At 50.7% G+C, this 23,354-nt stretch overlaps 2 protein-coding genes across 3 annotated transcripts; one reads left to right on the forward strand and one right to left on the reverse strand.

Moving 5' to 3' along the window:
* Positions 1 to 89: 89 nt before the first annotated feature.
* ACTR1B (actin related protein 1B) lies at positions 90 to 8,808 on the forward strand. Of its 2 annotated transcripts, XM_036888924.2 has the most exons (11): positions 105 to 354; positions 2,166 to 2,230; positions 3,438 to 3,513; positions 4,579 to 4,704; positions 5,041 to 5,165; positions 5,407 to 5,623; positions 5,758 to 5,850; positions 5,943 to 6,117; positions 7,206 to 7,267; positions 7,506 to 7,546; positions 7,741 to 8,808. In XM_036888924.2, exons 1-11 carry the CDS (start codon positions 307 to 309, stop codon positions 7,841 to 7,843), a joined length of 1,131 nt encoding a protein of 376 aa, XP_036744819.2. In that variant the 5' UTR covers positions 105 to 306; the 3' UTR covers positions 7,844 to 8,808. The 2 variants fall into 2 exon arrangements, with proteins under 2 accessions (XP_036744826.1, XP_036744819.2); XM_036888931.2 differs by lacking the exon at positions 2,166 to 2,230 and having other exon boundaries at positions 90 to 354.
* A 12,129-nt stretch (positions 8,809 to 20,937) lies between these two features.
* LOC118914240 (cytochrome c oxidase subunit 5B, mitochondrial) lies at positions 20,938 to 22,680 on the reverse strand. Its single transcript, XM_036888912.2, has 4 exons — positions 22,517 to 22,680; positions 21,904 to 21,977; positions 21,644 to 21,743; positions 20,938 to 21,138 (listed from the first exon to the last, which is right to left on the reverse strand). Exons 1-4 carry the CDS (start codon positions 22,617 to 22,619, stop codon positions 21,026 to 21,028), a joined length of 390 nt encoding a protein of 129 aa, XP_036744807.1. The 5' UTR covers positions 22,620 to 22,680; the 3' UTR covers positions 20,938 to 21,025.
* Between the last annotated feature and the right edge of the window lie 674 nt (positions 22,681 to 23,354).

Consider the following 23,354-nt stretch of genomic DNA (forward strand, 5'->3'; position numbering starts at 1 on the left):
CTTGGAAGCGCCCAGGCCGGCCTTCCGGGCGGCCTCAATTGGCTGGCCAGCACCCGGCGGCCCCGCCTCTGTGACCGCAGCAGGCCCAGGGCACCCGCCGTCAATCTGCCCAGGTCGGGGTGGTGATTTGCCGCGGGGCCCATCCCCCAGCAAGCCCCGCCTGGCTCGCGTAGACTGCGCACTCGGGGTGGGAGGGGCGCAGCGCCACTTCTGGAGCTGTTGCGGTCGCTGTCTGCCCACCTGCCCGCTAGCCGGTCCCTCCTGCAGCCTGCCTGCTGGGCAGGGCCGGCCCGGCCCGGCCTGGCCATGGAGTCCTACGACATCATCGCCAACCAGCCCGTGGTCGTCGACAACGTGAGGCTTGCCAGCCGGGAGGAGGGCGGGCGCCGGGAGGGACCCTCTCTCGCCAGGGCTTGTTCTCCGCTCCCTGCCTGCCAGCCAGCCTGTAGCCCGAGCCTGGGGACCAGCCCCGTCGGCGGCCCCGCAGAGCTGCTGCCCAAGCCTTCCCCGATCCGGGTGCTGAGAATAGGAGAGGCAAGGGTCCCCTCCGTCTGGCGGCCCATGGTCAGCATCGGGAGAGCTGGAGTGACAGCTGGGCGGCGCAGCCGGTGCTCCTGGGTATCCGGCCCCGGAGGCACCCCGGACCTTCTCGGTTGAGAGTGGCCAGCTGGGCGGATTTTGACCCCAGCCCCCTGATCCGTCCTTGGGCTCCGGCTCTGGCTGCTTCTCCTAGTGGAGGAGAGATGGCATTTGCCGTTTTGGACACTGCTGGCCTCATGTTATGGAGAGGGTTATTCTTGTGACCTCTACAACAGCACTCCCCCAGGGTCTGCACCCCCAGGCATGGGCTCCAACGTGGAAAGGCTCTACCGTGCTCTTTCCCTGGGCCTGGGGTTTATGCAAGTTAAGGCCAACCACAAATGCACCACCACCTGGTTGGCCACTTGGCTACTTTGACCCTCTTCTTCAGTGCTCCTGTGCTGAGCAGAAATTCCAGATCTGGCAGAGCAGTGGAGAGAGTTCAGGACCACTCTTCCCAGGACCCATAAGCAGTTTGGGATAAATGTTTGGAAGCCTCAGAGGAAAGTTGCCTGCCTTGCTTGTGGCCTTGTCTTTCAAGCATTGGGTTTCAGTATGCTTGCAGCTGCCCTCCAAGGATTTATGGCCTCAGAAATTTCAGGTCCATGGGAAGAAAATGAAGGGCAGGGATCTATAGATCCACCCCTAGCTGAATATCTGCCTCTGATGTTTTTGATGATGAGTCACTTCTCCTTCTGGGATCTGTCTCCCTTCCACATGACCCTAATGGCTGTGTTCTTCGGAGATCTCTCCTTTTCGGAATTGGGTTTGAGATGCTGATTCTTTCATTGGTGAAGGGTTCCTTTAAGACCCTAAGTCAAGCTTCCATACTGGAGCAGTGGTGAGACCGAGTTCTCCTACAGCAGACAGAGCTGGCTGCCTCACCACGGGGAGGTGAGCCTAGAGAGGAGGCCTGAGGTCCTGCCAAGAGGGCAAGATCATGTACAAGTACACCAGGGGTTCAAAACTGGGGTGACTGTGCACCCCTTCACCAAATCTGACAATGTCAGGAGACTGGGGAGGGGAGGGAGGAGCGGCACTGTTGGCATCTAGTGGGTGAAGGTCCAGGAACATGGTCCGTGTTCCTGGAGGAGACAGAGTGCCAGGGGCTATTGTAAAAACTATTCTTAGGGGTTACTTGTAGCTGGTTTTGGGGGTTAGCTCTTGCTGCTGTGGATTCCTCCTGCCTGGAGCTGACCCTAGAGAGTGAGTGTAGAGCAACATGTACTCCCTGGTACCTCAATCTCTGCACTACTGGCATTCTGGGCTGGATAATATTGGTTGCGAGGTGCTGGCCTGTGATTAGAAGGTGTTTAGCAGCATCTCTGGCCTTCACCCACTAGATGCCAACAGTGCCGCTCCTCCCTCCCCTCCCCAGTCTCCTGACATTGTCAGATTTGGTGAAGGGGTGCACAGTCACCCCAGTTTTGAACCCCTGGTGTACTTGTACATGATCTTGCCCTCTTGGCAGGACCTCAGGCCTCCTCTCTAGGCTCACCTCCCCATGGTGAGGCAGCCAGCTCTCTCTGCTGTAGGGCACTCATCTGGAGCTGATGTCAGAAGCTAAACATTACTTTTCCTTGCAGGGTTCAGGGGTGATCAAGGCTGGCTTTGCAGGAGACCAGATTCCCAAATACTGTTTCGCAAACTAGTAAGTGTTGCTCAGGCAGCAGCTTAACCCTTTTACTGGTTTCCTGGGAGAACATTGGCCCTGTGTCACAGCCCCCTCTTAGAGGCCAACTCTTGCCCCACCTATAAGGGAAACACCAGATTCGTGCTATCACTGTGAAGGGTTCTGGAGGGATGAAGCAAGTTCTCTGGGCTTCCCTTCCTTGGAGTCTGATTTTGGTCCCTTGACACAGGGAAGAGGCAAAGCTGCCAGCATTCTCTTGGGGACAGGGTATGGTAGCAACAGCAAGAATAAAAGGGAGCCATCAGGAGAAAGACCTAAACTCAGAGGGAAAAGAATGGGGAGTTAATGTACAGCCACCTCTTTCTCCCAGGAGATGTTTTCTTCAGGGCTTGTTTATAGATATTTTGTTCCCATCAAGGGGAATCCTTCCCTGAAGCCGGGAGCTCCTTGGGCCACTCTAGCCCATTGGGAGGTTTTCCCTCTGCAGTGCTTCTTCTCAAATCCTGGAGGCTTGGGAGTGATTGGCCTCAGCGGGGGTGGTGTGGATCCTAAGGCCCCCAAAACAGCTGGCTATACCAAGAACCCCAGGCCTAGTCTGGGGACACAGCCAGCATGCCCTGTCAGACTTTAGCTTTCCTTTCTGCCCCTCACTTGGGTGTAATTAAAGGTTCCTTTAGCTGTAATGAGAAGTTTTCCTGTTGATGTGCAGGGAACTTGGGTCAAATTTTGGAATGGAGCTCGTCCAATTTTCCAAGCCTGAATCTGTATTCTGGAAGCCCTGGCAGTGGAAAAGGGCAGGATCAACTAAGTGAGACAGGGGTGCTCAAGGGAGCCGCGATCCAGCTACCCAGGGCCATTGTCCCTTGGTCTGCAGATGGTGGGAGCATCTCTGCCCTCCTAAAATCAATGGTGTGGGCTGAGTGAGGGGCTGCAGAAGCTGACCCTCTGCCAGGGCTGGGCCAAGGAGGGCTGAGATTCTAGAGTATTTGGCCCTCTCTGGGAGGAAGGGTGGGGAATGGAAGGGACACCTTTTCTTTTGCGTGCTCCATCCCACCAAGGCCTGCTCTGTAATCATAGGCCTGGCTTCTGACCTTGACCCATAGCCACATTCTGATGCTTTACAGTACAGTTACCCTCTTGACCTTTGGAGCTGGACTTTGGTTTTCCTGGATGTGGACATGGCTGTGCCCTCTGCCCACCTTGTTGATTTTACCTGTCCTCACAGTGTTGGGCGCCCTAAGCACTTGCGGGTAATGGCTGGAGCCCTGGAGGGGGACCTCTTCATTGGACCGAAAGCAGAGGTAACACCTGTGGAGTCTGCCTTTGCCTGGGTTTGGGGTTTCATAGTCCCAGGAGCATTAGCTGGTGGTCAGAGCTGTGCCTCCTGAGAGGCCCCTGGGAATCTGTCCCCAGGGCCCTCTGCCAGGTGCTCTCCTGGACTCTCCAGGTTCCAGCTCTGAAGTAGTGCACGGTGGGCCCTTTGCTCTGTGAGATGAAGTGATGGGTCCTGTGTGGGGAAACACAGACCACTTAATGCCCTGCTTTTTAGAAGCTACAGAGGAAAGAACTGATTAAAAAGTGACTTAAGAGTCTCAATCACCCAGAGTTGGTGAGAGATCCAAACAAGAGCCGTGGGGACAGCCTCATGCTCCAGATGGGATGACTTGCCTAGGGACCAAATGAGGCCCTTGAGAGGAGAGGCAGGTGTGGATGGGGGTGGGAACAACAGGCAAGTGTAGTTTAGGCACCTGAGGAACACAGCCTGGAGATGCAGATATGGGACTCTTGAGGGACGGGGTCAGTAGGAGCCATGGCTGTGGGTGAGAGAGGCCAAGTGGTAAGAAGGGGCACACTATGGGGGCAGGGGTAGCATCAAGGGACCGGTCTGTGGGAGAGACATGAGCACTGGCTGAAAAGCTGGGGAAAGTCATGGGCAACAGTGCCCAGGAGGGGACCACATAGGATAAGCCATGAGGAAGCCCCTGGTGCTAATGGCAACAGTGACTAGGGAATGGTGGGAATGGGACCCAGGCAGTGTGTGAGAGAGTCGGGGAGAACATCTTGGCATTGGGTACAGAGAAGCTTGGGAAGCATGGCCGGGGAGGAAGGGGAGGGACTGGGGGATGGAAGGAGCACATCGCCACCCTCCCTGGTCCCCAACTTCTGAAGCTGGCTGGGCTCTGACCGCTTGAGAATCTCTTAGATGGATGAGCCTGTGCTGAGTTCCAGACCCACCACAGGGCACAAGGACACCCGGTAAGCAGTGGTGGCTCTGTTCAGGGCAGACGAGGGGCAGCTCCAGGAAGGCAGAAAGCCGTCGCTAGCTAAGGGGCCTGGTGCTACAGTTGGCTTCCCACCCCTCCCAGGAGCACCGGGGGCTGCTGGCCATCCGCTACCCCATGGAGCATGGTGTGGTGAGAGACTGGAATGACATGGAACGCATCTGGCAGTATGTCTACTCCAAGGATCAGCTGCAGACCTTCTCCGAGGAGGTGCGGCAGCCAGCCCCTCCACCGTGCCCCAGATTCACCCAGCTGGCCCTCTCCTTGCTGCACTTCTTCCTGCCCAGGCTTCCACACTGCCTCTGCATTTTGTTAGGGCCTGCTGCCTCTTCATGTGTTACACACGGTCAGCGGTTGCCAGGCAGAATATTTCCGAGAACTGGGTCTTTGGAAGAGTGACTGCTGGCACTTAACAGGATGGTACCCTCGGGAAGCATAGTGGCCTGCACTGCATGTGCTCACAGCGGGGACCCCGGCTCTCAGCAAAGTCCTTTCAGGGCCTAGCACATGTCTTTGCCCATGCCCAAGCTCTGCCATCTCTTGTAGCATCCTGTTCTGCTAACAGAAGCTCCACTCAACCCAAGTAAGAACCGGGAAAAGGCAGCCGAGGTGTTCTTTGAGACCTTCAATGTGCCAGCACTGTTTATCTCCATGCAGGCCGTGCTCAGCCTGTGAGTGCTCCCTAGGTTCTGGGTCCCCTGGTCCCCATCCTCCCTGTGGCCATCCTCCTGCTCAAAGTGACCAGGTGTCTGACTTCCCTATAGAAACAGCCCCCTTGTGATTGTTCCTTTAGGGTGTTTCTTGTGTCCCTTTTTCAGACCAGATAATGCAAATGTCCCAGGGTCCCCTTCAGGGGTGAGGAGGTCCCTGTGCCTCAGTGGCTGAGGTGAAGGGATGCTGACCTGGTGACAGGTATGCCACAGGACGCACGACAGGAGTGGTTTTAGACTCAGGAGACGGGGTCACTCATGCTGTCCCCATCTACGAGGGCTTTGCCATGCCACACTCTATTGTGAGGGTGGACATTGCTGGCCGTGACGTCTCCCGCTATCTCCGGCTCCTGCTGCGCAAGGAAGGCATTGACTTTCACACCTCGGCTGAGTTTGAGGTTGTCCGGACCATCAAAGAGGTGACTGAGGGCAGGAGGGCACAGAATGGCGTGGGTGGGGAAATGAGCCATGGTGGGCCCATAGCATGAGGTTGAGCCCTGGGTGCAGGTTTCCTGATTGCAGCCTGCTGAGAGTTGTGTCCTTGTCCACCCAGCGAGCCTGCTACCTGTCCATCAACCCACAGAAGGATGAAGCTTTAGAGACAGAGAAGGTGCAGTACACCCTGCCGGATGGCAGCACACTTGATGTAAGTTGTGCAAGCCTTGCACTGGGTGGTGGCCATCACACTGGGACCTGGATGAAGAAGAGGCCTGTCTGCCTCGATCTTGTGTTCCAAAGGTGGGACCAGCGCGGTTCCGGGCCCCCGAGCTGCTGTTCCAGCCGGACCTGATAGGGGATGAGAGTGAGGGGCTCCATGAGGTGCTGGCCTTTGCCATCCACAAGTCTGACATGGACCTGCGCCGGACGCTGTTTGCCAACATCGTGCTTTCGGGTGGCTCCACACTTTTCAAAGGTGTCGTAGTTGGGAAGGTGTTGGTGAGACCTTGGAAGCCAAGGGAAGCCAAGCCCTCAGACCTCCCTCTGCTCCCTGGGGCCTGGGACGTGGCCCATTTTCTATTGGCTTTTTGGTGCTCAGCAAGCCTTTTTTTTAAAGGAGGTTTAAAGTTAAATTTTACTTACATTATAAATATGTGATAAGTTTACACGAGGGCTAAAATGTATTAGATAAAGTCTCCCTTCTCCATTTTCCTAGTCCGCCAGTTCTCTCCCCACAGGGTATCAGCATCTGGGTTTGCTCTGAGCAACATCTCTGCAAATGCGCATTTCCCTCACTCCCTCTTTTACGCTAATTGTAGCATACTCTGCGAGTTTGCGTCTCACTTAGCCCCATATCTGAAGAGCTCTCCCTGTCAGTGTAAGTTCTCTTATGTGGCCTTGTGGTATGTCACTGATGGATGCGCTATTCAACCCTCATCCTGATGATGGCCTCTGAAGCCATTGTAATCAATTCTAATCCCAGAGATGCTGCTGTGGATACCCTCAGGCCCCTCATTTCATGTGATGAGAACATACCTAAGGGATAAATCCTAGGAGTCAAATAGCTGGGTCAGAGGATGTGTGTGTGTGTTTGGTGTTTGGTGAGCACTGCCAACGTAACCATCTTGAGAGGTTAGACCACTTACACCACCAGTTACGGACCAGAGGCCCCCAGCACCCTCCCAGTGCTGTGTGATCTTTGCCCATCTGATGGGTAGAAATGGTAGCATACCTTCCTGACGTGTCATCTGTCTCTGACTTTGCTTCTGGTGTGTTTTGCCTTCTGGGGTGTTGGGTGAGGGAGAGCATAGGGGTCTTGCAGAGCTGTGTGATTTGGGGTCATCTCATGCCACCTCTCTGAGGAAGCTGGACACCTGCAGGCATGCTGCTGGATTTCATCTGTCCTGGGGTGGCTCAGCCCTCCCCTTACTCTTGGAAAGAACTGCTGAAAGATGGGTAGCAGCAGCTGGGGAGGCAGGGGGTTCCCAGAGGTTGGAGACAAGGGAGCCTAGTGGCAACGGGGCCAGACGTAGACCCTGGGCTCAGCCGGCCTTGTGTTCACAGGCTTTGGTGACCGATTACTAAGTGAAGTGAAGAAGCTTGCCCCAAAGGATGTCAAAATCAAGGTGAGCTTATGGGGAACCCCCATGGGGCGTGGGGGTGCTGGGCAGTCTTGATCAGGGAGGAGGGGGTAGATGCCCCTCCAGAGGCCCTCTCCCTTCCTGCTCCTCCCCACTCAGCCGCACTGTTGCCCCAGCTGGTGCACTCGCTGTCTGGTGCCAGGCCTTGGGTGGAAAAGCCCCCGGGGCTGGGACAGGGCTGCTGGGTGGGGATGAAGCGTCACCTTGCGCTTGCTCCCTCCAGATCTCGGCCCCTCAGGAGCGGTTGTACTCCACGTGGATCGGGTGAGGCGGGGCTCGCAGGGAGGGCTCTGGGAGGAGACCACTTTACCCTGGACCCTCCTCCCAGGGTTGGCCCAGGCCGGGTGGAGGGGGGTGGATTTTCCTCCCACGTAAGGGAAACAGAGCTCTGAGTGCCCAGGGAGGGTGGTCGGCCCAGCCCTCGGTCCACAGGAATACTGTCCCCTCCCTCCTCACAGTGGCTCCATCCTGGCCTCACTGGACACGTTTAAGAAGATGTGGGTATCCAAAAAGGAGTATGAAGAGGATGGCTCCCGTGCTATTCACCGTAAAACCTTCTAGTGTCCACGAGGAGGGCGTGTCACGTTGAGAGAGGGAGGAGGAGGAGCCGAGGCCCTCGGTCCTGTCTGGTCTGGGCTCACGCACTAGGCTAGGGTCTTGTCCCCTGCACACCCTGAATTCTGGGCAGGTGATGTAGCAGTGCCTCCCAGCAGCCTTTCCTTCTGCACATACATGTGTGCGTGCACGTGCACACCCGCACACACCCACTTTCACACAGGGATGGGAGCCTTGACCTAGAATGTAGGAATTTAGGAACCCAGCTTCGGGTAGTTCTGGGAGTCTCCCTGGCAGGGCCAGTTGGGCCTGTGGTTCTTTGCACTGACCCTCAGGGCTGCTGCTTGGAGCTCCAAGGGCAGACACCCAAATGCCCCCATTTCGTCTGACAGGATTCCTCCCAGGGCCGGAGTGCCTGTGTCACGAGCCTTGGGGAATGGGGTGGATGAGGGGAGTGGCTGGCAGCTCCCCACTGGTGCGTCACTGCTACTAGTGCCACCGCCTCTTCCTGACCCTGTGGGCAGCCCAGAGGGCCGCACCATCTTCCCGTCTTCCAGAGTAGATGGCTTGTGTAGGCCGAGTACTGGGCAGTCTTCCATCCCCAGTGAGGTGATCCGGCCCAGGGGCGGACCCTTCGGAACCAGGGCAGAGGATGCATGGGGTTCAGGCAGCCACGGTTCGTTATGGTTTCTGCCTCAGAGCACTTCATTGACTTGCGCCCTCTTCTTTACCCAGTACCCTGGGTGCAAAAGGGTTAATGGTCTTGACTTATTGAGGGAAAGCCACTCAATCAGGAGTCAGACCTAGAGGGGGATGAGAGGGTGCAAACTTCCTTCTCCCACTCTCCCACAAAAGAGGTCTTCATTAACCCTGTGGCCAGGCCCCTCACCTCTTCCCATTTATGTACAATAATTTAAAACAGTTGCCTGAAAAAAAACTTTTGTAAATAATTGTAGTAACGATGGACAAGGCATGGTGTGTGGCTCTGACTTCTTGTGGTTCTTTGTGCTGTTGTTTGCTCATTCATCCCTGGGGACTTGGAGAGAAAGGACCAGTGAGAATGAAGCGTGGCACTGGCTCCAGCCAGAAGCCCGAGAGTTTCCATGGTCGGCAGGGCAACGTGGCTCGGGAGGCCTCAGGAGGCTGGACTCTCAACCTGTTGGTAGAATTCCCCAGCCTCGTTACCCACTTGCAATCTGCCAGGAGATGCAGAGAACAAGGCTGCCTTCCTCCGCCTTATTCCTGGACAGGACCTCATGCTGGCAGGGCCAGGACTTGGTGTAGCTGCATCCTCCGCTGTTCTATTTGAGCCCCTCTGCTGCCCGGCTCAGCTGTGCCTCAGGCTGACAGACCAACAGGGATGCCGGCTCAGCACTCAGAGCAGTTAGGCAGGAGCACGGTGGAGAAGGCTGTGCCGATGCGCTGGCTCCGAAGGAAGAGGCAGTGGGAGCAGAGGGAGCAGCAGGGAGTTCAGAGAGTGTCTGCCTTGACCTTCCTTCATCAAGTATTTGAACACCTAAAGCATACCCAGGAGGGTGCCATTTCTGGGGCAAATGGTAAACTACATGTCTTTGCCCTGAAAACATACAGGTCACTGGAGGAAGATAAATAGGCTGTTTTGATAGAAAGTGGGGACTGAGTAGGGGCATCTAACCCAGCGGGTGGGACAGGCTGACTTGTACGGGTCCAGGAGGGGCTCCCCAGGTAGGGGAGGGTGTTCTACGTGGAGGAAGGAGCTCGAGAAGATCCCTGAGACCTGCGGGGCTGGAGAGAAGGACGGGGACCCAGGCGATCCCAAGTCAGCAGGAGAGGCTCACACACTGTCCTGCCCTGCTTTGCCTGCCAGCCTCTACTAACACTGTTCTCTCTATGGGGCTTGTGGCTATATACAAGGTAAATCAAAAAACTAGTTTGGGGCCAGCATGTGCAGGGCCTTGAGAGGATTTTTAGGTGTGTCCCGGGTGATAGCCAGCCAGCCATGGGAAGATGGACATCATAGCTGTGTGTCGAAGGCAGTTGGAGTTGGTGGGGCTAAGAGAGGGCCCCAAACTGAGGAGATGAGGTAGGAGAAGAAAGATCATTTCACCAGGCCTGTCTCTGCAAGGCATTTTGTTAGGCTTTGTGGTCACAGAGCAGTTAAGCCTGTACGTGCCTTCAATGGGGAAACAGAATTTACAGAGAACCCCTTAGGGTTCTGTTCATAGCACCGCTTTCTCCCAAGCACACAGGTTTGAAGCCTTATGACTCTGACTCCTCCCTTTCCCTTGCCTCCTCCACATTCTGTCAGTTACTAAGTTCTGTTGGTTTTTCTGTAGTACCTTTCCTACCCATCATTTCTTTTCCTTGGTGGCCACTGTCACCCTAGCTCATGACCATAGCTCCATTCCCCTCTCCACCCAATCCATCTGCTCTTGGATCTAAATCCCAGACAGCCTTGGTTCTGTCACTTCCTGATCCAGAATGTCAAGCTGTTCTACACTGCCTGATGGAATAAAACAATTGATGTGACACTGGTGAAGTCACCTTCACAAACTACACATTGTTGCATTTCATTCAGGCCCTTTGGGATTTCCTGTTTTAGGCTTACACATTGTCATGCCCTGCTTTGCCTGCCAACCTCTACTCATACTGTTCCCTCTATGGGGAGTGACTTCACATTCTGTTGGTCAAAATCCCATCCTTTACAGCCAACACCTCCCTACTCCATCTTCTAGCAAGGATGGTATGGTTACAGAGCTCTGGCCCTGCCGGGTTTCTCACTGTTGGAAAAAAGCCACAGATAAGAAGGTGGTAAGGCCAGGTGAACTTTGTGTTGGGTTGGAGGTATGAACTCATTTTCTTTAATATACATGCAAATAGATACTGAAGTAAATAAATCATCTCTCTGTGAGGACAGGGTTAGAATATATATGCCTGTCCACTTGGAGGGCCTACATCTAGGCAGTGACACCCAATAGCAATGAGCACATAAAGTGTTCAGATCTTAGTTTCTAAATACCATGCTTCAATAAAAGGAACCAGAGCTCCCTGGAGAAATTCCAAATCTGGAGGCAAGAGGAAGTAGAAGATGAGTCTGGAATTTCTTGCGGTCCATAAAGTAAGGAAGTATTCAAAAATGGGAGGGGACTTACCTAAAGGAACTAAATAATAAGGGACACAGGAAACAGTGGTCAAGTCTGTAATGGATTATAAGCCATAGAATCAAATATTCATGAGTCTAATCTGATAAATAATTGAATACATGTATACATAGGAGGAGGAACAGTCATTCCTTACAGTAGGAGTCCAATTAATGTAGAAGGAATAATAGAAAAGAAACACCTTTAGACAAACACCACAGTACTAAAAGTTGCAGGCAAAAAAGGATGCAAAAATAAGGCATTTGCATTGTCTCAAAATATCTCTCCGCAAGATAAATACTAATTACAGAAGGAAAAACAGTAACTTTACACTGGAGAAACCTAGTGGATACCACCTTAACCAAATGGTTAACGTCTACATCTCCAGTAATAAAGTCACTATCTCTTGATATACACTAAGGGCCCATCATCTCCTGTGGCGCTCCCACGTGACCTGTCTAGCCAGGAGCCATCAGGCAAACCCAAACTGAAGGCGCTCTACAGATGAATGGACGGTTCTCTTATTCAAAAGTGTCGTTATGAAGGCAAAGACTAAGGACTTGTCACATAAGGGAGGAGACTGAGGTACCACAGCAAAATGCTACATGAGAACCTGGATCAGAAAAGGACCTCGCTGGGGAAACTAGCAAAATTAACAGCACTGCGTCAATGTGATGGCCTGGTTTCAATCACCATACTGTGGTAATGTCAATATTAACATTAAGAGAAACTGGGTTTGCAAACTTCCTGTAAGTCTAAAATTACTTCAAAATAAAAGGCAAAAAGCTCAAGCTTAAGCTCAATGGTTTGGATTCACAGTCCTGCCACAACTAACTAGCTGTGGGATCCTGAGCGTTCTACGTCTCCCCATCTCTAATATGGGGGTGATAATAATAGCACAAACATCATGAGTTCATGAACAGCCTGGAAGATGAGCTTGGAACATTTTGTTCCAGAAAATAAGTGCTCAAAGAATGATAGGGATGTAGGCCACAGGGCCCAGCTTGAAAAAACTCCCAGGGCTAAATTTGGAACAAATTAAACATCAGTAACTAAGTAATGTCAGTTATGAGTTATAATCTGAATACAACATAAATAATATGCAATACAAAATACAACATATACAATATAATAAGCATGAGTCTATACTGACATAAATTAATAAATTGAGAGTTTGATGGGGAACAGGGTATTGACATCAACTGTTGTCCCATAAGATACATAATAATTAAGGAGCAACTTCACAGTGGAGAAGCCTGGTGGACATTAGCTTAATCAAGTGACCACAGTGAACCCTATCAGCAACAGGACAAATCAACATCGTGCCTACCAAAAAGGATGCATGACCTCTGTGGTACTTGTGTCCAAGATACATAACCTGAATCCAATGGTTGGGAAACATCAGAGAAATCCAAGTTGGTAGTGTAATCTTCAAGTGTCAAGGTCACAAGAACCCAGGAAAGACTGAGGAACGGTTCAGAGCGGAGGAGACTAAAGGGACATGACAGCTAAAGGCAATACGTGATTCTGAACTAAATCCTTTTGCTACAAAGGATACTGTAGGGATTAGCAAAACTTCAATAGGGTTTGAGGATTAAATGGTACAAATGTATAAATTTTATTTTTTGATTTTGATGGTCATATTGTAGGTATATAAGAGAATGTCTTTGTAAGAAATCCACACTCAAGTGTGATGGGGCATCAGAGCAATAATTTACACTCAAATGGTTCCAGAAAAAAATAGTTCTAATTACTAAGCTGCTAAATGGCCAGAGATTCAGATGGAGCCCACTTCTACCCAAAAAGCAGTCTTGATACACCTTGTAGGGGATGTTACATTTCCTCTTCCCCTAGGGGTCCCAGTTACCAAGAGGCAGGAAAAGAGCTGCTCATAGTTGTTAGCCCAGGGCAGAGGTTCTCAGCCCTGGCCACAGGATGGAATCGCCTGGGAATTCAAAGCTCTGATGACTGGGTCCCACCCCAGAAACTGCTTTAATGGTCTGAGTGTGACCTGAGCATAGGGATTTGTGAAAGATCTCCAGGTGATTCTACTGTGCAGCTAAAGTTGAGATCCACTAAATCAGGAGGCAGGAATTGTTTATTGATCTATTTCTTCCATAATAAAATGATCACACAGGGGTTTAAGGCAACACAATTGTCTTACAGTTCTATAGAATCTGACATGGGTCTCACTGGGCTGAAATCAAGGTGTCAACAGGGCTGCATTTCTTTCTGGAGACTAGGGGAACATCATTTCCTTTCCTTGGCCAACTTCTAGAGGCTCCCTTATTCTGCCTTCAAACCAGAAATCCTGCATCTCTCTAACCATTCTTCCAGTCACATTTCCCTCTAACTCTCTGCTTCTCTGCCCTTTTGATTACTGGGCTCACCTAGATAATCCAGGATAATCTGTTTTAAAGTTAGCCAATTAACTACTTTAATTCCATCTGCAAACCTGGTAGCCTTTTACTACATGAGTTAACATATCCAAAGTCTTTGGGACTATGGACATGTTCAGAGGGCATTACTCTGCCTGCAGCAGTTCCGAAATGTACTGGACATTTTTCTTTAGGGGCCAGTTGGCCAAAATTTTAAAGAAAAAGCAGGAGGAGGCGCTTGGAGATGAGGGAGAGGGCAGACCAGATGATTGATGTAGAGATTCAAAAGCTCACCTTAAGCAGTTGATTCAAAAGGAGACTATGAAAAAGGAAAGGGAATGTGGGAGACAGGCCAGGCAGGAGTACCTCGTGGCAGTGCCAGGCCATCTTCATGATTAACTTATTGGAAGCTTTTGTGCAGAACAGCGTTTCAAGTGGGAGTGGTAGGGATAGATTTAATAGATGGCTATTATCTTGCCAATGGGTTTCAGCCCCAGGCAAGTTCGCTATGGATTCAATGTGACCAAAGAAATTGACAGCAAAACCTTCTTTGGGGTGAAAGGGTTTATTGCCTGGCTTGTTCTCCCTGCAGTAGGTTGAGCACTAGCGTCTCTGCCTCTGCCCAGAGCACTGGGCCGAGCTCTCTATATAGCGCAATAGCTTATTGCCTAAAGGTGTGGAAGCAGCAGCCCAGCAACAGGCCAGTTACATCATCAGGTGGTTTAAGTTCAGTGAGGATCCTGGCCTTAGGAACCCCAACTTCCCCACACTCTACCCCTCCAGGATTCTCGCCTTACAATATACACACTTTCAATCTTCCGCAATGGTCCCTGTGTGAGAAAGCTGGAGCACTGTAACCAGATTACACAACAGCAACAGAGAAGAACAACAACGTAGAGATACTAACAAAAATTAAGCTACAAAAATATTTTGATACAGGTAACAAAAATTATAATAATCCTCAAGCCAGAGGAAGTCCCAATCCACAAAGACCTTAGGGGCAATAAGACACAGGTTTTAATGACACCAACATAGGCAAATCTTGTCCATCAGGTAGGATGCATGCAAGAGAGTGGTCCTGTGATAGGACTGTCGCAGGAAGGGGGTCCCTTCCAGGTCTAGTATACCATACTTTTACTCCTTTCCCCGTGGGGGTTACTGAAGAGTCTATATGTAGTGCTACTGGAGATGCATGCACTGGCCACAATGATAAAACAAAACTCCCCAGGAAGATGCTCCTACCTTCTGGCCATTCAGGATATACTACTGTGACCTTAGAAGGCCACTCTGCTGTTATTCCAGGAATACACAGGAGGCCAGCCTCCAGGCCTTGTCCCCAAGGTGCCAGGAGAGCCAGCCATCGTTGGTCCATGTGTCGAAAGGTCCAAGGCCACATCCACTCAGTGGAGTCTCCGGGGTTCAGTGCAGTTAGTGCTGGCAGCAAGATGTTATTCTGGTGGCCGAACCTCAGCTTCAGTGATTCTTCCTTGGTTTGTACTTACAGTTGTATAAGGGAGGCAGCCATATGTGTTAACATGTCTACAGGGCTCAGGGCTCCCTTTCAGGGTCTCTCATTCAAACGCCGTAGTATGGTCCATAAGCGGATGACCATCCTGCAGACAATTGGTATCTGACTTTAGTCTGGATTTTAACAAGCCATTGTGCCTCTCTAACATGCCTGCTGCAGTAGAGTTGTATGGCACATGAAACTTCCATTTGATTCCCAGCTGTCGCACCCATTCTTGCAGTGTATGTCCAGTAAAATGGGGACCCTAATCACTCTCAATTACCTGTGGTTGGCCATAGGTGGCAAAGAGACACTCCAGGCCTCTTTTGGTCATCTGCTGGTCTGCACAACAGGTAGGAAAAGCAACCAGAAGTCCAGTAGCTGTGTCCACACAAGTCATGGTATACTGATATCCTTCTGACATGGGTAGAGGCCCAATATCGTCTATCTGCCACCTGATGAGGGGTATAGGCCCCTTAGCTATTGTCCCATGTTGCTGTGGAACTTGGTGTAAGTCCCTTTGGAGCACACGACACACTCCTGTTGGGCTCTGCTAACTTCTTCAAAGATCAAAGGCAAGCCCCACCGATGGGCTACAGCACACATTGTCTTTTACCCTGCATGCAACACTGATATAACCATTGAGCTACATCAGAGGCAGGCTTTTCTTCTAACCAACATATCTGGGCCAATTTATCTGCTTCATCATTTCCTGGGGATGCCAGGGGCAAATGACCTGTCACATGGTAAACTGCAATTATTTTAGTCTGACCACAGGCCCATAAGTCTTACCACAATTCTTGCCCCCAAAGGGGTCAGTGACCAACCAGTCAGTTGGCATGGTACCAGGTTGGTAGCCACAGGGTCAAGCCCTGATAGACAGCCCAGCTGTCAGTGCAGACAACTATAGGGGAGGGCTCCTGGCTGATCACAAGCCACACAGCCCACAACTCTGCCCATTGGATGCTCTTCCCCTCACCAACTTCCATCCATATTGTCTCAGTCTTAGGATGGAAAGCTATGGCCCTCCATTTTGGGGGCAGCCCATGGCTGGAACCGTCTGTGTACCATGCATCTTCGGGCATAGGGGCTCTTCCCTCCCAATAGGGACTCTCTGCTACTAATGGTTCAAAAGTAAGTTCTTCCTGCTTTTCACTCTCACTGGCTCCAATAAGCATTGGAGTTCTTCACTCAAGGGGCTACTAGAGAGGGCATTATGCTGCTGTAGGTAAGCACCCCACTTGGCCAGTGTGGGCATTTGTGCCACACCACTCCTTGGCTTTGGGGTCCAGTCTTGTACCCACCCCAAGATGGGATAAGTGGTTATTACCTTTATTGGGGTCATTCCAGTGATGGGTTCTGTAGCCAGCAAGGTGTGATACATGGCAGCCAGTTGTTTTTCTATCAAAGTGTATTGTACCTCTGCCCCTTTCCAGAGTTGTGACCAGAATCCAATAGGTTGGCGAGTTCATTCAAGCCAGCCAGAGACCCCAGCCATAACCATCTGCAGTCACATGAACATCCAGCTCACAGGGCCTTGATGGGTCTATCACACTCAAGGCCTGCATGGCCTTGACTGCCCATTTTGCTGTAGTAAAGGCAGATGCACATATCTCATCCCAGTCCCACCTGATGCCCTTTTGTACCAACCAGTATAAGGGCTTCAGAATTTGTTCCAAGTGTAAGATAAACACTCTCCAGTAGCCTTGAAGACCCCAAAACTCCTGTAGCAATACTACAGTTGTAGGGGTAGGAAAGGCCTGGATTTTATAACTGCTTCTGGTATAACTTTGGTTTTACCCGACCAGACTACCTCCAAGAATTTGACAGACAAACCAGGTCCTTGAACTTTGTACTGTTCATGGCCCATCCTTTCTCCTGTAGATGTTGCAGCAGTCTAGGTGCTGCACCTTCTAGATCTGAAAGAGAATCGGACATGAGCATGACATAATCAATATAATGGTACAGCCGCACCATTGGTGGTTTCTCCCATGTAGCCAAGCCCTCGACTACAAGTCCATGACAGATGTTGGGGCTGTGGTGGTATCCCTGTGGAAGGACGGTGAAAGTCCACTGCCATCCTTTCCAAGTGAAGGCAAACTGTTCCTGACTTTCCTGCTCAATGTCAGTGGAAAAGAAGGCATTAGCAAGATCTACCACATAGTAGTGTGTTCCTAGTTCATGGCTGAGGGTATCCAGCAGGCCTGCAATAGAGGGGACAGCAGCATACATAGGGGGTATGACTTTATTCAGTTCTCTGTAATCCAGTCATACACCAGGAGCCATTTGGCTTTTTTACTGGCCACACTGGGGAATTGAAAGGACTACGGGTGGGCTTTATAATACCCACCTTTTCCAGCTCCTGGAGAGTTTCTCCAATCTCTTTATGCCCCCCAGGCAGTTTGTATTGTTTGGTATTAGTCACCCACTGAGGCACAGGCAAAGCTATGGGTGTCTAGCATGTCCCCTCAGAACTGCCTTCACCACATGTACTCTCAGTCAGAATGCTCCTGCAGTGGTCTGCAACCATAGACCCTGCAGAATATCAATCCCCAAAATACAATCAGGGATAGGAGATATATACACAGTATACTCTTTTGGGGGTAGACACCCTATTCCCATGGGGATTTGGGCTTGTTTCACTCTGATAACCTTACCCCTGTGTCCATCTATGATAGTGGGGGTCCCAGGGAACTGCTCAGGGTTACCATGAATCAGTGAACATTCAGCCCCTGTGTCCACCATTGCCAGGACACGTTGTATGTTCACTGGGGACCAATGGATAGCTATTTCAACATGTGGCCTCTGGTCCCCTCCTGGTCCCTCAGGGCAGATACCTCGACCTTCCTCTCAGTCAAACTGTGTTCTCCTATTATCTTCCTGTGTGTGCTCAAGTGAGGTTGGCTCACTCTCCAGCAGGAAGTCTTGCAGACAAGCCGGACTCGTGTCTCTGTCTCGGACCTCTGCCTCTTTGTTCCTAATGGCTGGAACTGCTGCTCTGGTTTCAGTTGTTTCTATAGCTCTAGTAAGATCCTATTTGACTTCCCATCTAATTTCCTTCCATCTGCTCCTGCCCGTATTAAATCAACCCACATCTGGGTCCTCGTAACCTTCTGAGTCCTCGTAACCTTCATGGGGCCCTTTAAAGTCTTCTTGTGAGTAGCAGACCTTATTTCTTTCTGTGTTCTCATTGCTTCAGCCTCTCCTAAGTCTGCTACTGTATGTGTCACCTCACTTATGGGATGCCCTAAATGAAGGGAAAGAATGGCCACTAGAGACCCCAAGAGGGATGTGGGAGCCGTTTGAAGCACAGTATTTCTCATCTCAGTAGTGAAAATCTCTTCATCTGGGCCATAATTCTCCAGACTATAATGACATTTCTTATGCCTAGCTCTCATAACACCTGTTGGAGCTCAGATACATCTGCCATCTAGCAGGAGAGGAGAGTAGATCACCCAGATTGGGCCACACAGCACGAAGTACAGTCATTAGCCAATTGAGGATGGAGTGACTCCCTGGGGTCTGATGTGCATTTTGTAATCACTGATGTGCAATGTCAGGGAAGCCAGCTTTCCCATCTCTGATCCCAACAGAACAATTCCATCCACCCCTAAGTCCCACAGACGCAGGAGCCAAGCTGATATTGACTCTGAGGGTTTCTGTCTAAACTGGGAACCCAAATCCATCAGCTCAGCCTGAGTATGGGGGTGGACCATAGAGTGCTACATGACCTGGGGAGGGGGCTGCTCCTCTCCTTGGGGAACTTTCAGCTTGCTGGGTCTTTATTTTCTTTACAAATCACTGGGTGTGCTTTCAATACAGGAGGTGTCAGTGCCTCCAGCACCACCCCTTCATCCTTCCCCAGCTCCTCCATTTCCAGGGATGATGGCACCTCTCTCCCCTCCCATGAGTGCCTCTTCTGCTACAACCCTTACCTTTTCTACCATGCCTCACAGCAATGCTAGCTGTCTTAAGCAGCTCTCTTACCTTCACCTCAATGCTTTGCAGCTGGCATTCTTGTGCCACCTCTGTCTGTGCTCCCCTCAGGAGTTTGTCTTTTTTCCTTGATGGCCTTTTTCTCCTTCAGAGCCCCTGGCAGTGCTGCCATCTCAATCTGTAAGGAATCTTTTACCTCTTCAGTGGCACCTTGCTGCCGGTGTTCTCATGCTGCATCCTCTCACATCAATGCCATTTTCTTCTTCAGGGAATCCACAGAAGTTTGCAGCTCACGTTCTTGTGCTGCCATTTCTTGGGTCTTTTTCAGGAGCATGTCCTTCTCTTCTGTAGACTCTTGAGAAGCAGCCAACCCACAGTCCCTGCTGCCTCACAGGTACTCTCTCTCAAAAGACCTACTTACTATACCAAGGGCTACCCCTACTGCCTCAGGTATCACCTCCACTTGTCTCCAGTTCTGTCGTAGGGTCCAGTCCTCTAGGAGGCAAGCCACCTCAGACTACATACCCATTGGGGGACAATCCACTATCTCCCCATTCACAGGGGCAGCCCACTGAAGCACCCCTCCCTTAAGGGCAGCCTTTTTCCTTGGTCAACAATGAACTCTGCCAACTACACCAATTGTCTTGCCAGTGGGTTTCATCCCCAGGCAAGTTCACTATGGATTCAATGTGACCAAAGAAATTGACAGCAAAACATTCTTTGGGGTGAAAGGGTTTATTAACCAGCGTGTTCTCCCAGCAACAGGTCGAACACTAGCATCTCTGCCTCCGCCCAGAGCACTGGGCCAGCTCTCTATATAGCGTAATAATAGCTTATTGACTAAAGGTGTGGAAGCGGTAGCCTAGCAACAGGCCAGTTACATCATCAGGTGGTGTAAGTTCAGTGAAGATCCTGGCCATAGGAACCCCAACTTCCCCACAGGTATGTAGGAGTTCTCTTTCCTGAAGGGAAAGGCCTTGAATGGCAGCTAAATGCTCAGGCATTTCCTGGAAATGAGATAACTAACAGCAAGTAATGGAAGCAGTAGTGTTGACAATGGATACCAATAAGAGGAGGTAAGTCAAAATGGAGAAAAGGGCTTTGCTTCCCATCTCCCATAAGTTCAACTGAAAGATCTAGTCTGAGCCAATTTTGTGGAGATGGCAACCAGAGCCACCTCTGTGGCTAATCCCAACACCAAATGGAAAGCCATTATTTCCAGTTTTTCAGCTAATAGCTTTTGAGAATTGTAAGGTGTCACAACTATAAAGTGGCAGAATTGGATTTTTCTCTCAACTCCATTTTTTATTATGGTAAAGTTAAAACATACACAGAAGTTGAAAGAACAATAGCCCTTCCTGTACCTAGATACAATGCATCAGTCATACCCCAAACTACTCTTCTTCCCATGCTTTAAAGCTAATCCCAGACATATTTCACCCCCAAGTACCTCACTTCACATCTCTAAAGCATAAACAATTCCATTAACACATCTAAAATTAATCACTAAATATGAAATATTATGAGTTCTATTTTTTCTCTTTACATATGGCTTTTCAAATCAAGATCCAAACAAGGTCCACACATCACTCTTGGCTGGCATATTCCTCACACCTGTTTCACTTTAAGTGCCCTCCCTCCCCCCTACTATTTTGGCTGTTTTGTTGTTGCCATTTATCTGAACTGGCCATTGGTTTCTGGAATTGTACCATGCTCTGGATTTTGCTGATAGTATCCCCAAGAACTACAATTTGAACCTGAGTCCCTTATGACTTCAAAGCCCCCAAAACTCTCCTCACGAGGTCATCCTATCTTTGTAACAATACTGTAAGGACTTACACCTGCCAACCTCTTTATTATGTTTATTATTACTCATAATACAAGGTATTTATCTTTTTTCACAAATGTAAGCTACTCTCAGAGAGGCATCCACAGTGACAAAGCTACATGAGGGAGCCAATGTTACAAATCCAGTCAGCCCAACTCCACAGCCTGTGCTTTCCCCGTGCCAGTGGGTCCCAATCATTGTATTATGGGATTGTCAACCTCAGTGTACACTAGTTAAGTGGATGGCAAGCTAATATTAACAGATAACTATTCCCAATATAAGAATCATCCATGACTTAACAAAAAATACAGGAGAAAAATAAGACCAACCAATTGTGGGAGAAGGAGCCAACACAACAACTACTCTTTATTGGAAAGAAGAAACTTTATAATACATTTTGAGTTAAGTTAGTGCAAAGGCTCAGTGGGCTAACTGGTGGGGCACCAGCCTGTAATGAGTTCCACAGCTGGGGCATCGCTGGGTCTCGCCTTTGTGCAGCCAGAACCAGATGACAGCACTGTTGTCCTCTTCACCTGAAAGGCAAAAGGTGGTTAAGGGCCATCCAACCTAGGGAAGGCTTTCAATATTAATCTCATCCTCATACACCTCTGAGATAGGCAGTTACAACTGGCACCTTAAGAGATCAGTTCGAGCTCGCCTCCCCACTCTTGAGATGAAGCAACTGATGGCCCTGAGTTTAGTATTAGGTTCTAACAGGTCCCCTGCCCATGGAGAATCCCAAAGCAAGGTCCATTCTGGTACGTAGTTCTAGTGCGTAAAACAGTATCTGGCAAGGAGGAAGTAAAATAATTATCTTCTGGCTGAACACTTTATGCTGCAGGAAGCAGTACTACCAATGTTCTATGCCTCTTTACAGTAAGGGCAGTCCATTCAAGTTGAGGCCTGAGAGGGCCAGGACCCTTAGAATAACTCATTTACACACACACATCCTCTTTACACACAAAAAATCTGAAGTAGCTTATAGGATATTAGGATATATTAAACAAATGGATAAGAAAATAGTGATGGGGTACTTACAGATGCAGCCCACTATTCGCTTGTTGGAAATGGAGGGAACTAAATTAGGGTCTTCCTTGGTGCCTGAAGCCGCCTTTGGGGCTAAAATATTGTATGGGTCCTGAAAAAATAAGAGTTGAGTCATTCTGCCTCATTTCCCCTAACCCTCCAGAGGCTAGCAGCACTGTTGCCACAAGCCGGACTTCCTGGATCAAATGATCCCAGAAAGGAGATCGGTCTGATCCTATCCGGAGAACGCACAACAGGGAGTTTTTCCTCACCAGTCCCTTCCGTGCAGCCATCATGACCTCCCTCTCCAGCCCAGTCGCCTGTTCCTCATCAGTAGGAACACCACCTAAAGGGAGATACGTGAATTATGTCGTCTGAAATTATCAAGATGGGAAACGCACATATACACATTCTTGCACACAGCTCACAAGCTCCTAAAGGTCACCCATACACATTGTCCCCTAAGAAGCAGAGTCATGATCCCCAAAAGTGGCAGCAGAAGGGAAATCTTTTCTTCCTTTAGCCATTAAGACCACTTTTCTAAAAGCAGGTCAATCAGAGTTCTAGTGGGGTTCATCCAACTGAGGTCGGGGCAGATTTAAAGGGCGGCTTAGCCTCTCCACATCCCGGCTGCAGCCCCTGTCCCCCAAGGTCACTCGGCAGCTCCGTTTAGGATGATTTGGCAGCAGGGTCAGTTCGGTGGGAGGCAGCAGTTCGGGGTCGGGAATAACAGGGACACGCCCGCAGAGCCTGAGCACTCGGGACAGTGGAGCGGTCACTGTGGCGCAGAGGAAGGAGCTGGACGGCCCCGCCCCGCTTTGCTGCCCTAGCACCACCGCGGGAGGACAACGGCGAGGTCCCTGGCGCGCTCGGTGGACTGTGTACCTCCAGATGCCATGGAGCGTACCGCGGCGACTCCATTGGGACCGCGGGCCCTCAAGGCCTGCCCGGCTAGCGATCCAACTCCACGAAGTAACCTTGAAGCCATCACACCCGCAGAAAACAACAGCACTTCCGGGAACAGGCTCGGAGGCAGGGGGGACTTCCGGGGGAATGGCCCTGGTCTCTTCTTTTCAGCCTTCCGCTTCCTCCAGACCCGCGGGCCCGCCCCACTCACGTGACTCCGCCGGCCGGGAAAGACTGCGCATGCCCAGCTCTGCCTCACTCTGTCCGTGCAGCCGAGGAGCCGGGGTGGTCACAGCATCCGCTGAATGCTTTTGCGGCTTTGCTCTTCACTCTGACGTTTGGGGCGACTCGCTTTGCGTCCGTTGGGCTAAGTGTCCTTGTCTATAGAATGGAGCAACCACGCTGGCTTTCCTGTGCGTCTTCCCTGATTGTTGTGCTCAGTAAACGTGGAGGCTGCCGATGAATGGAAGTCGTTAAGCCCGCATCTTTCGAGAGACCTGCTGGACCCCAGACGATTTAAATTTAGGAGTGGGCTCCTAAACGCAATGCGTTATTTGTTACGCTGGTTCCCCTGGCAGTTTGTGAGCCATCGCGAACTTGGGCAGGACCAGTCTGTACTCCGAGCACCAGTTTCCTGTGACAGTGGTGTTGAGGTGGTGGTGATTACAGGTGATGAGGTCCAGGCCTGAGGTGGGAGGGGACGGGGGAGATCTGGGACCAAGGCCCTTGGTGATGTGGGATGAGGGGACGACTCCACGGGGAGGTTATTAACCAGGGAAGAAGATAAAGGAGAATGTTGTGTACTGATGTAAAATTT

This window comes from Manis pentadactyla, chromosome 2 (assembly GCF_030020395.1).
Source record: "Manis pentadactyla isolate mManPen7 chromosome 2, mManPen7.hap1, whole genome shotgun sequence".
NCBI lineage: Eukaryota > Metazoa > Chordata > Mammalia > Pholidota > Manidae > Manis > Manis pentadactyla.